We start from the raw sequence: 12,814 nt of genomic DNA, 5'->3' as shown, positions 1-12,814 counted from the left end.
CATTTAGGGCAAGATTTAGTTTTTTGATTTTCGAAACTTGTGAGGTGAAAATAAGAATAGTTTAGTAACTTTAAAATGTATCTATACCCACAACCTTTTTTCTGTTTGTGTTGGATAGAGTGGGGAAAAGTTAGAACCCCTGTCAGGTTTTTCTGCTGTTCAGAGCTGCGTTACAGAGACTTCCCCTCACTTCTTGTTCTAAGAACAATGTTTTAGCAAACAGCACTTGGGGAAATTTCTGCTACAGGTAGACAGACAAAGCTGCCCATACATTTGCCCATACATTTGGTCAGTTCAGCAGGGACCGAACGATTTTCGATCTGTGTGTGGGCACTGTGGTTAAACAGAAGTCGATCTACTGCCCTATTGGATTTTCGCCGCTCAGTTAGCTCTGCAGGACTGATCTGCGTATTCTGATGGTGGGGGAATTCTCCCCGCAGTCAGAATACAAAGACACAGCAAAGAGGATTTCCCTATCCAACTCGAATGTGTGGATGGGGGAATCATGTGACAGAATCTAGCATTCTCCTACTCAACCTGAATCATTTTTACTTTTGTCTGTGTTGCTTTCAGAAATATTTCCTCATCCCTTCCTGTCCTGAGGGCAACCATTTTACCAGATAGGAATTGTACCCCACTATATCCAAAACTGTAGAAAAGACACTTTGCCAAGCAAGTAGAAGAAAGTTGTGGAGCACTGGATTTCTTAAAGTTAGGTCTTCAGCCCCTTTCACACCTGATTGTATTCGGTCCCCAAGCTCGAAGCTCCAAATTCTCAACATACAAAATCCCATGGTTTTCCGCTGTGCCTGTATAAGCTTCAAGCATTTGGCCCCATTAGACATCAAATTTGTGTGAAAATGCCCTTATCATACGTTTGTATTCCATAGTAGCTAGCTTTTCATTTGCCAAATGCCCATACAAACACAAAAGAAATCTTGATTTGACCAAAGACACTCGGCTCAAATGTGAATGTAGCCTTAATCCTATACACACGGGCCGAATGTTTCGACAGCCAATGGCTGAGAACGCTGACCGGAGTGTTCTAGTGGGCAGGGCCATCCCCCTCTCAGAACACAATAGCACAGCAGGAGAGATCGTTGTACTAACGTTGGATTGTTAGTACAGAAGATCCAACCTGAGCTGTCAGTTTTTTTTTTTTTGTTCATTAGACTCTGGGTTGAACAAAAAGAAAACTAGAAGTGTATATGAATCTTTAGGAAGTGAGGAGGGCTTGGTTATCCCTAAAGCAGATCTCTCAGGAGATGTGATTGCAGGTTGGCTCTTTGCTTGTGTAGGAAAAAAGCAGCAGCTGAGATCATAGAATAGGATCCTGTGCTATAATCTTTGTTGTCTGTGTTGATAAAGCCCCAGTAAAGGAGGACCATTTTGGATTGCTAAAACGTGTGGGGGTTTTTTGATACAAACGTCTGAATTTTAATGAAATCAGGATTTTATATGTTCTGCTTTTGCAACTTCCCTCCTTGCACACCAAGTTACTTTTGCCAAGCAAGGACAGGCTCAATTACAGTCTGTAATACCTTTTTAAACTAGTGCCTCTTAATAATAATTGTCTTAATCTGCAGTATAAGTAGAAAAAGTGTGGTTTTGGCAGTTGAATGCCAATTTTGGTTTAAAATGTAGTTTCATTTTAGAAACTAGCTAATAACAGGAATTTAAAAACAACTAGCTGATGTATCCGCTTCTTTCTTTCAAAGCATGTTAGATATCTGCATGCTCTGTTATGCAAAAGCATACCTCTGATTTATTGGCCTTGATTGCACATCAAAATCATTGCAGGCATAACAATAGTGTCGATATGCTGCACCCTCGATGCCTTTGTTTCACAAATCTGCAGGTTTCATACATTTCCTTGTAAACAGGAAGGCTCTAATTCTCTATCACTCAATGTGAAAATCATTACCACTTGCTCTCCTCTTTACCCCCTTCATGACCAGGCCATTTTTTTGCTATTCGCCACTGCACTACTTACTTGGCAATTGCGGGTTCATGCAATACTGTAATGAAATGAAATTTTATTTCTCTTTTTTCACACAAATAGAGCTTTCTTTTGGTGGTATTTGATCAGCAATGTTTTTTTTTTTATTATTTAAACAAAAAAAGTCAACATTTTGAAAAAAAATAAACAATATTTTTTACTTTCTGCTATAAATCAATCAATAAAAAATAAACAAATTTCTTCATAAATTTATGCCAAAATGTAATCTGCTACATGTCTTTGGTAAAAATAAAAAAAATAAAACGATGAGTGTATATTGGTTGCAGAAAGTTTTAGCGTCTACAAACTATGGTGTATATAGACTGTAATTTTTTTTTTTTTTTTTTTTATGCTAGTAATGGGAGCAATCAGCCACTTGTATCGGGCAATCTGACACTAGCTGATGCTGGCTAAAGGCTAAAAACAAAACGGCTAGATCTCCTGTCAGTGAACAGAGCTCTGTATTGTTGCCAATCACAGAGCTCTATTCCGTGAAACACGGAGCTCATCAGTGGGTCCCGGTGGTCAATCATTGGCTGGGACCTGCTGATCAGCTTGTGCTGTAACGAATCACAGCATAGCAGAGCTGATGGTCACACGGATCACGTACGTACTGCCACCCTGAATCTAAGTTAGGTGGTCGACAAGCGGGTAAAGTGTATTTATGTTTTCTTTTGTATTTTTTTTTGCTGTATGTGTTCCATTGGCAAAATGTATCTTTCACTGCCTGTCCCAGAGATCCAGCAGAAAGTTGAAGTAAATTTTCCAGTGCAAAAGAAATTCCCAGCATAGACAGTTGTGCCAAGAACATGTGTCCCCATTGGAAGATTTACTTTGATCATTTGTTTTGGGGAAAACTCGAACATTTTGGATGTCTCCCTTTCTCTGAGACAGCGGTAACCAATAAAAATAGCAGGTTCACTCTCTCAAATGGGAACACAGTAGTAAAAATTTACTAATAGCATAACGCAGCCTTCCTTGACCCACGTTCAGTGGAACGCGAGGCAGTTTTTGCCTCTCAGATAATTTATCACTAACAATGATCTTTCTAGCTATCTCTGAGAGGAGATTCTTCCCAGTGACCACAAGTGCAAGGAGCATTATTCCCAGTAAAAATCACACTAATGTACCATTATCTGTAATGTAGTAATTATATAAAATATATCTTTTTTTAATTTATTATTATATATATATTTAAGGGTTTGATAGTGTTAAAAAGGTTGAGAGACTGGTCTAACCTCTCCCCACACTATTAAAAAAATGAAAACGCTTTACACCAAGACTTATAAAGGGTACTGAATAGTCTATAAACAACTAATATAAAAATGTGACATGAGCTAACTCTGAACAATATTTTGATTGCAGTCGGGAAAACTTGATCCTCATTATCCCAAAGTTTGTGGTCACAGAGGGAATGTGCTGGACATCAAGTGGAACCCTTTTGATGACTACGTAATTGCTTCCTGCTCTGAGGATTCATCTGTAAGTCAATAAGATAATATGCCTGGTTGTTGAAAACTTTTGTTAAAATTATTATAGTAAGCTAAAATTCATGCATACAGTTTTAATTTTAAACCATATGTAAATCATGGATATAGAAAGCCTCAAACGCAGTTTTATTTTTACATGAAATATTCCTATTGTGATTCCATAATAAAGTTCATTGGTAAAGAAAAACACTTCAATGTATATGAAGGAGTAAAGTGACATTACAGACAGTATTTATAGCCACTAAGTTCTGAAGGTGACATACACTTACCAGCCACTTTATTGGGTACACTTTGCTACTACCGGGTTGGACCCCTTTTGCCTTCAGCTGTCTTAAAGCGGTAGTAAACCCGCTAATTTTTTTTTTTTTTTTTTTACCACCTGCAAAGCAAAAGGTATAATGAGCTAGTATGCACCGCATACTAGCTCATTATGAAAAACTTACCTTAGAGCGAAGCCCCGACATCTGGCCCGATCCACGCCGAATTTTGTTCTATACTGACATGATCATCACACAGTTGCTGCAGATTTGTCGGCTGCACATCTATAATGTGAATCTTCAAATTGGATTGAGATCCCAGTTTAAAGAACCCAGTTTAAGATGATTTGAACTTTGTGACATGGTGCATTATCTTGCTGGAAGTAGCCATCAGAAGATGGGTACACTGTAGTCATAAAGGGATGGATATGGTCAGCAACAATACTCAGGTAGGCTGTGGCAGTTAAACGATGCTCAATTGGTACTAAGGAGCCAAAATTATGCCATGAAAATATCCCTCACACCATTATACCACCAGCCTGAACCATTGATACAAAGCAGGATGGATTCAGGCTTTCATGTTGTTTACACTAAATTCTGACCCTACCATCTGAATGTCGTAGCTGAAATCGAGACGCATCAGACCAGGCAATGTTTTTCCAATTTTCTATTGTCCAATTTTGGTGCCTGTGTGAATTGTAGCCTCAGTTTCCTGTTAACTGACTGGAGTGTCACCCAGTGTGGTCTTCTGCTGCTGTCTGCTTCAAGGTTCGATGTGTTGTGCGTTCAGAGATGGTATTCTGCATACATTGGTTGTAACAAGTGGTTATTTGACTGTTACCTTTCTATCATCTCAAATCAGTCCGCCCATTCTCTGACATGAACAACTGCTTCTCAGTGGATATTTTCCCTTTTTCGGACCATTCTCTGTAAACCCTAGAGATGGCTGTTCATGAAAATCCCAGTAGACCAGCAGTTTTTAAAATACTCAGACCAATCCGTCTGGCACCAACAACCATGCCACATTCAAAGTCACTTTAATCCCCCTTCTTCCCCATTCTGATGCTCTGTTTGAAATTCAGCAAGTTGCCTTCACCACGTCTAGATGCCTAAATGCATTGAGTTGCTGCCATGTGATTGGCTGATTAGCAACTTGTGGCAAACATATTATATTGTATTAAATGGGTAAAATTACTTTGTGTATCTATGGTCCCTGTTTATATAGAATTGAGAATGAATAAAACCCTTTTCAGATTTTTTTTGATTTTTTTATAGAGAATTTTGCTTTCACTTCTTGTCTTGGAGACACAACTTAAAGTCAAAGGGAATCTTTCCAAAAGAGAGGAGATCCCCTAAGGACTAGTGGTGATGGGCTTGTGTTTTGTTTCAGAACTGCTTCTCTTTTCATGCAAGTCTCTAAGCCCCCATACACACGGTCGGAGATTCCGGCAACCAAATCCGTCTGATTAATTCCGGAAGAGGTCCAGAAGTGATGTTGCATACACACGGTCGGACTCAGTTGTCGGAAAATCCGATTGTACATAACGTGATGACGTTATTTTGTTACGTCGGGACTACGTTCAGGCTAGTAGCCAATAGCTTTGGTCTAGGAATTTGATCTGAGCATGCGTGGCACTTTGTCCGTCGGAGTAGGCTACACATGATCGGAGCATTTTGTCGGAAAATTTTACCGGCAAGTTGGAAAAGTTGGTTCGTCTGATATTCCGACGGAAACAGTCCGATGCAGACCACACACAGTCGGAATATCCGACAAAACGGTCCGATAGGAATCATTCCGTCGGAATCTCCGACCATGTGTACAAGGGCTAAGAATGCAAGAATTGGATGGTAGCAGGTCAGAAGGAAATTAACTGCACCGGTCAGTTGGCTCTGAATAATCTCAGAAGCATCTGTAGTACCTCCCCCCAGTGGGTTGTCTTTTTAGAAATTATTGCTGAGTAACTAGAGGAAATGCAGGGGTTCAGGATTCTCCAAAATGATCAACAAAAGGGCAATGTTCCAGCACAAATCCTTATAGCTGCAGGCATACAATATAGTCCCAAACACAGGTCTTATTTACAATGTCATAGAAGATGTCTGCCACCCATCTTCCACGGGTAGATCCTCGGTGAGGGAGACAAAAGATACTTCTGCAGACCAGGACTTCAGGACAGTGCCCTCCATTAAATATCCATTACTAATCTTCTCCAGGCTTGCAGCTCAGCACCTGCTGAGGTCCAGACTGTGTTCTCGTCTCACTAACTATCTCCCAGGGGCAGCAGCCCCAAGAGAACTGGAACCCACCTTGGAGAGGAAAGCACACTCTGGAAAGGCCTCCCAAACATTTATCACCCTCCCCAGCCACCTTCCAGGAGCCTCCTTCGAGGGATTGGCTGAGGCATGATAAATATTCCTACTGGACATTTGATTATTTCTGTTCTATATTCTGGAAGCTTCTCTCAGAAGCAGGTTAGAGAAATTGAACACCTAGCTGGGAAAATCTGGCCAGACAAAAACAATAGACTACTGCTCCACTGACTACAGTAAAGCCAAACTAAATTGAACCTCATAGAGACTAACTAGAGGAGGGTGCTACACAGCTCAAAGTGATATCAAAAGCACCCTGCATTTGCCAGTCAAAGCCAGTTGACACAGGTCCCTAAATAGTTGTCGCTGTAACAGGTGCCAACATTAAAAGATTTCCCCCCACCTCCTGTTTCCATCTCTTTCTGTCCCAATGACAAAAGTGACTAGGAGGATATTGGGTGACAGGGACACAGACTGCTGTAAAAATGTTATAGAGGCTCTATCCCTAAACACTAAAGAGTAACTGCAGCCACAACTTTTCTAAAATATTTGTTTTGGATAAAATAGCGAAAGGTAACACAGGTTTATTGCTTTCGTAGACATTGTTGAGGAGAACTCTCCTAACTTCCCTTCATAAAATTGTGGAAGGCAACAGGGAAGCAAACAGTAGAAGATATGGAAGGTTCAAATTGCCCAAACACTAGTGAAGTAAATGTTTTTATAGTTTCCTGTGTCTCTTTTGGAGAATTATTTTCCTTTTCTGTCCTGGTGATACATTATCTCTGGGACAGTAATATTTACTCGTATTTGTAAACCTGACAACAGATAAATATACCTGCACTCCCATAGAAACCAGTACAATTACACATTGCACGATATCTCTTTTTAACCAATCCCTGACTACATGAATACATTTCAGCAATGGCTTCATGCCTTTTCTAAAGGCGGGTCTCTTTATGGCACCATTGGAGCATTTCTGTTTGATGTACTAATGTGTTAAAATGGCCACTCGTCTCCATTGAAAGCCTCTGACAGGGTAACAACTCAGGCGCAATTGGTAGACAGTTGTCACTCAAGAACGGAAAGTGCCTGAGCAAGGACCTTCTAGATCACCAGGTATTCTAACAAAAGCTTCAGGTATATACTGTAAGTATTAATGGCGACTTAAAAAAATCACATTAACACGTTAAAACTTAAATTTGATTTGAGTGATTTTAACATTATCTTGGGTGTTTAAAAACTATAATAATAATGTTGTGTACATATCGCTTGCTGTATTCAACACTAAACAATTTCCTTTATTTTGAGTATATAATTAGTGAAGATGCAGTGCAATACATTCAAATGTAACTTTTTTTGAGTGATGTGCCTCTCACTATTCTCAAAGAATGGTCATAGCTGTTTAAATGTTGATGTATTCCGTTATGGGAAAATTTGCAAAAAAAAATGCTTAACAAAACAGCCACACAGACCTTCTTTTCATTATCTCAGTACTGCTGAACCTGAAAAATCTTCTAACAGACTGAAACCTCATGATCACCAATTACAGGTTTTCGTGACCAGAGTTTTTTTTTTTTTTTTTTTTTAAGCCATACAGTTTTTTTTTTTTGTCCAGCCAATCAACAGATTCATCAGTCCACAAAAACGAGGTAGATGGAGGAACAGCTTTCCACCAGGGCATTGTATTCTGATCAGAATACACCGATCGGTGGTTGCAGCTGCATTTCATCCAAAAAAATTCAGTTTGACAGAAATTGAGTAAGTTAACATGGGGAGGCCTCACACTGATTTCAAATTTAGGCAGTCTCTGCTTGACCGGTCAGATTTCTGTTGGCTTGTGACTAGTTTAAACACTTTATGACAAAGGTCAAAACAAACCTTAACGTCCAGTTTTGAAAATGTCACATTTGTTAATGAAACTGTACATACTATATCATCACAACTTCTTGGTGTATCCAGGTGGATTATACCTTGTTTTTGTTGAGAGAGATTGGGCTTTCATTGGGTGGTAAATGGTAATGGATATTTTCTGCTTTTATTTTATTATGAAAGGAAAACTGTCCCAAAATAGTAGAAAAAAATCATTTTAAACTTTAGCTTTAAATTTTTATGCTATTACCATATACCACCAAAAAAGCAGCTAAATTAATTTCCCCTACACCTGACGATCATGGCAATACCACATATGTGCATGTTATTTGTTCTTTGTACAAAGTGCATTTAGCAGCGCTCACCACAGGTAATTGTTGGCTATGCAGAGAGCTGCACCTAGCTGCTCAGAACTGTAGCAAGAATCTGAAGCACCAGCCTAAACTGCCCCAGTCTTAGTGTTAGGAGCACGAGATGGAGCATGCTTCCTGCACAAACAGATGAACATGTGCTGCCCAGGATTAAAGCCCACTTCCCGGGTGCCATATATATGTGTGGATGTGTGGAAGAGGTTAAAAAATGTAGTATTACCTGATTTTTATCTTTGGAAACTGTTCAGTAGTTGAAATTATCACAGAATGTAAGACTAAACTAGGAAAAAGAGGCAGAATTTATGAGTGCTGTTGTGCTAAAATCACTTTCTCAACTTTGCATGTACTATGCTATTTAATCCACCACCCAGTGTGCAGTGCCAATAACAAAAATAAAATATTGTTATTAATGCATCATTATGGCAACATCTCTTTAACAGGCCAGTCCAACCAAAAATAGCAATATGTGGACTGTAAAGGGAACTTGCAGCCAAGCTATAGGCATTCAATAATTTACATATGAGCACAATAGCTGCAGGCACTGTGGAGTAGTTCATCTCAAAGTTCATAGCAGAAGCACTAAAGTCCTTGAATAAGGAAACTCAGACCACTCTATTCTCCACTCCCAGGAATGACTTGGCAGACTACCAGCTATCTAATCTCCAATGTAAACATAGAGAAGGAGCTCTTGAAGCTGAGCAGCATCATTGATAGAGCACTACAGATTACCAGTCAGGGTGGTTAGGTAAAGGTCCAGGTGGTTATATCACTTCAGTAAATTGTATTTTCTGCCTATGTATATTGAAAAGCTGTAAATTTGCAAGATGGAGACCTAAATCTTCTAATTGATGGACAAAAGTGACATTTAAATGCTGGTTGGAGAATATTTCCCCTAACTATGTTACTAATGCCGCGTACACATGTAGCCGACTATACGGCGGACTGTCCGCTGGACTTTCCGAACGAGCTACCTGCCCACACATGGTACTTTTGCGGCGGACTAAGTACGGCGTACTAAGTCCACCGTACTTTTGAAATGAATGGACTCGCCCACACACACGGAGGAAAGTCCGCTCATTTTGAGCGTGGCTCCAGGTAGCCGGGACCAGCGAAGTAAGCGTCGCTGGCCCCGTCACCTGGTATGGAGTTAATGGGGAATCCCTACGCCGAAAAATCGACGTGGGGGCCCCCCCCAGGTCTATATCAGACCCTTATCCGAGCATGCTACCCGGCCGGATAGGAAAGGGGGATGCTGGGACTGTGACATCATAATGGGCGGGGACATCATCCGGTGATGTCCCTATATAAGACGCCGCGTGTCCTGTCATAGTGACCGGAGACAGTGGCGAGGCAACATCTCCAGAAGAGAAGAACAGAAGACAGCGGCGACAGAAGGCCCAGCAAGAAGAACCGAAGAGGGGGACAAGACCCCCAAGGTCGGAAGAAGAGGGCGGCGGCGAAGAAGAAAGCCAGGCTGCTCCGCTAGTAAAATAGCTAGCAAAAGAGCAGAAGATAGCGAGGAGTCCGGCGAGAAGACCGCCGAAGACGGAAGAAGACCCCCGGAGCTGTGCAATAAACTATTTTAACCCTTGTGTGTTGTTGTTGTTTTTTTGTACATTTTTTTCACAGGTGAATGGGTAGGGGTACATTGTACCCCATACTCATTCACATAGGGTGGGGGGCCGGGATCCGGGGGGCCCCTCATCACGGATTCTAATAAGCCCCCCGCCCGTAGACCCCGACAACCAACGGCCAGGGTTGTCAGGAAGAGGCCCTTGTCCTCATCAACATGAGGCACCCCCCATGTTGAGGGCACGCGGCCTGGTACGGCTCAGGAGAGGGGGGGCGCTCGCTTGTCCCCACCCCCTTTCCTGGCCGGCCGGGTAGCGTGCTCGGATAAGGGTCGGATATGGAGCTAGGGGGGGACCGTACTGTCTGCCGAAATGCGAGTCCGGCGGACAGATTGGTGTGCAAAACTACTTTCTTAGTCCGCCGGACTTTTGGGTAAAAAAAAGTCCGCCGGAGCCTACACACGGGTGGATTGTTTGATCATGTGTACGCGGCATTAGTGGGACTGTTTCATTTTACTATTTAAAAAAATATGTAAACGTAAAGAATTTAAATGTAAAACCTTCTTATTTTTCTGTCCTGTTCTTTCAATAGGTAAAAATTTGGGACATTCCAAAGCCTTACTCAACCAAGAATATAACTAATGCCAGGAAAGAGCTTCTGGGTCATTCCAGGAGAGTTGGTCTTATTGAATGGCATCCCACAGCAAGCAATATTATTTTCAGTACTGCATATGATTATAAGGTAAGGATCTTTATGTTGCAGCAGTCCTGGGGTTTTCCATTTCTCTTCTTTCCCTAGTGAAGCTGGGATGGATTGGCGCAGTTCTGATTGGTCAGTGCTGTCGCATGCATCAGTTTTGTGGTAGTTTTTTTCCAAGTAGCTTAACATAACTAGTATTTATTTTGATATTTTGCACGCTGTCATTTACTGACAGTTTGATCTGTCACCATAAATTGTCCGAATCAATTTATTAAAATTTGCTTTTGTTATGCATGTGCATAATTATTATTTTTCTAATTGTATTGTTGAAGCTACAAAATGCTCTAACCTAAATATAGAATGTTGGGATATAAAAATATATTGGTTCTACAGGCTAGCCATTTTTTTACCTTGTTGCTTTGCCTGTATTAAAGGAAAAAAATGTCCTACTATCCATATCGCCCCCTTGCCATCGTTTATATTTACCCAGGTCCTATCTTGATTCAGCGCTCTACCAGTCTGTAGTGGTGCTTGTCTGCGCTCCTCTTTGCGCAGGCAGCAGTGATCGCAGTGGGATCTATTGGCTCCTGCTGTGGTCAATCAAATCCTGTGAAAAGACGGCAGAGGGTGTGGCCGGGCCATTCTGTGTGTGTTTATAGATGCACACAGCCTGGCTTGGGAGTGAGACCATAGGTGTGCCACCAAAAAAAAGCAGCTTCCTATGGTGGTACACTGTGAAGAGGGGGAGCTAGGAGCATTTATACAATTGCATAGAGCAGGTAAGTATAACATATTTAAAACAAAAAACCTTACAGCCGCTTCAACGCAGTATTAAATCCAAAAAACATAAATGTATTATATTGCAGCTTACGAATTCTTAAATGTGGTGGCTGAATTCGTTTTTATTTTTTAGGCTTTTTTTCCATTTATTTTCACCTGGTGATCCAGCCAGTAAATACGGTATTTTTTCAACTTCTTTTAACAGACAATGATCAGCTTTTATTCATTTATGTAAAACCTTTATCCGAAAAGAAAAAACAGAATGTTGCTATAACTCCTTAAAAAGTGTTACCTGTTCTGGCTTTAATTTGTTGGTCAAGTCCATCTAAATCTGCTAGTCCACCTCTAAAGCTGGCCATAGACTGATCGAAATTCGGCTGGTTCAGCAGAAACCATCTGAATTTTGATCCATTAGTGAGCAGGCTGTTTGTACTGAACTCGATCCATCATGCATTTTTTTTTGCCTGATCACTGCCGGCAGCTATAGCCACGAACAGTGATCATTGTATTCTGCCAGTTAGGAAGTCCCCCTGCCAGCAGACCACAATATTGCTGTGGGAGGGATTCAGTGTTGATGAGGGAATTGAGCAATTTTCTTTCCTTCAACCTGTGGTCGAAGGAGAGAAACTTGCATAATGCATGGGGATACCTAACAATTCTCTCTCCCCAAATTGAAAATGCTGTTTTTACAAGGGTTGCTCAATTGCTCTTCCATCCAGAGTGGAGACACCCTAAGATAAGAGGTGTGTTACTGACCAGATCACTATGTGAAAAAAGGGGGAAAAGCCTAAAAAAAAAATGAACGTAGCCACAATATTTGAGGTTTGGTAAGCTGCAATACTGTATATGAAATTTTTGTTTTGTGGCTTATTACCACTTTAAACAAATCTGACAGGCGGTACACAGTGTAGGCACCTTTAGGTCCCTGAACGTATCTGCAGCGGCTTATTGCTATTCCGAGAACTCTTGCCCATTCTGAACAGATAAGATTTGAAACTTCCAGGTAGTGTTGAAAGATAAAGTACGCTATTTGTATTATTATACATTATGCCTTGTTCATTTAAAATATATTTCTTCTTGCAGATCATGATATGGAACCTTGACAATGATGATCCAGTAATTCATAGTCCGGTCAGCACAATAGAGTGTCATAAAGATGTCATTCTTTCCATGTCATTTAACACAAATGGAGGTCTTATGGCAACTTCTTGCAAAGACAGAAAAATTAGAATAATTGATCCCCATAATGGGCGTGTATTACAGGTTTGTATATTCACTGTCATTTGCTTTAGATGTATTGGTGACGCTGTGTTTGGTTCATTGCACCAGTCACCTTTAACTATGCATACAAAAACTGAGGGGTCTAGTTATAGGACCCCTTTCACACGGGGCGAATTCCACCAATAGCCTCCTTGATCAGCGAGGGATCTGTCCACTGATCCCCGCTGAGCAGGCGGATGACTGGTCTGT

At 40.9% G+C, this 12,814-nt stretch overlaps 1 protein-coding gene across 3 annotated transcripts in view; it reads left to right on the top strand.

Annotated features, from left to right (window-relative positions):
• CORO2A (coronin 2A) overlaps positions 1-12,814 on the top strand; it is a 209,395-nt gene that overhangs the window by 126,735 nt on the left and 69,846 nt on the right. For all 3 annotated transcript variants that reach the window (XM_077475306.1, XM_077475305.1, XM_077475304.1), the window contains exons 3-5: positions 3,365-3,481; positions 10,457-10,606; positions 12,428-12,607. In XM_077475306.1, the coding sequence (XP_077331432.1) occupies positions 3,365-3,481; positions 10,457-10,606; positions 12,428-12,607 (447 nt within the window). The remainder of the gene's footprint in view (positions 1-3,364; positions 3,482-10,456; positions 10,607-12,427; positions 12,608-12,814) is intronic.

Source organism: Lithobates pipiens, unplaced genomic scaffold (genome assembly GCF_037356315.1).
Source record: "Lithobates pipiens isolate NorthernLeopardFrog02 unplaced genomic scaffold, aLitPip1_a1.2 Scaffold_13, whole genome shotgun sequence".
In the NCBI taxonomy this organism is placed as follows: Eukaryota; Metazoa; Chordata; class Amphibia; order Anura; family Ranidae; genus Lithobates; species Lithobates pipiens.
The sequence above is the reverse complement of the archived record's forward strand: the minus strand, read 5'-3'. Positions and strand labels throughout refer to the sequence as shown.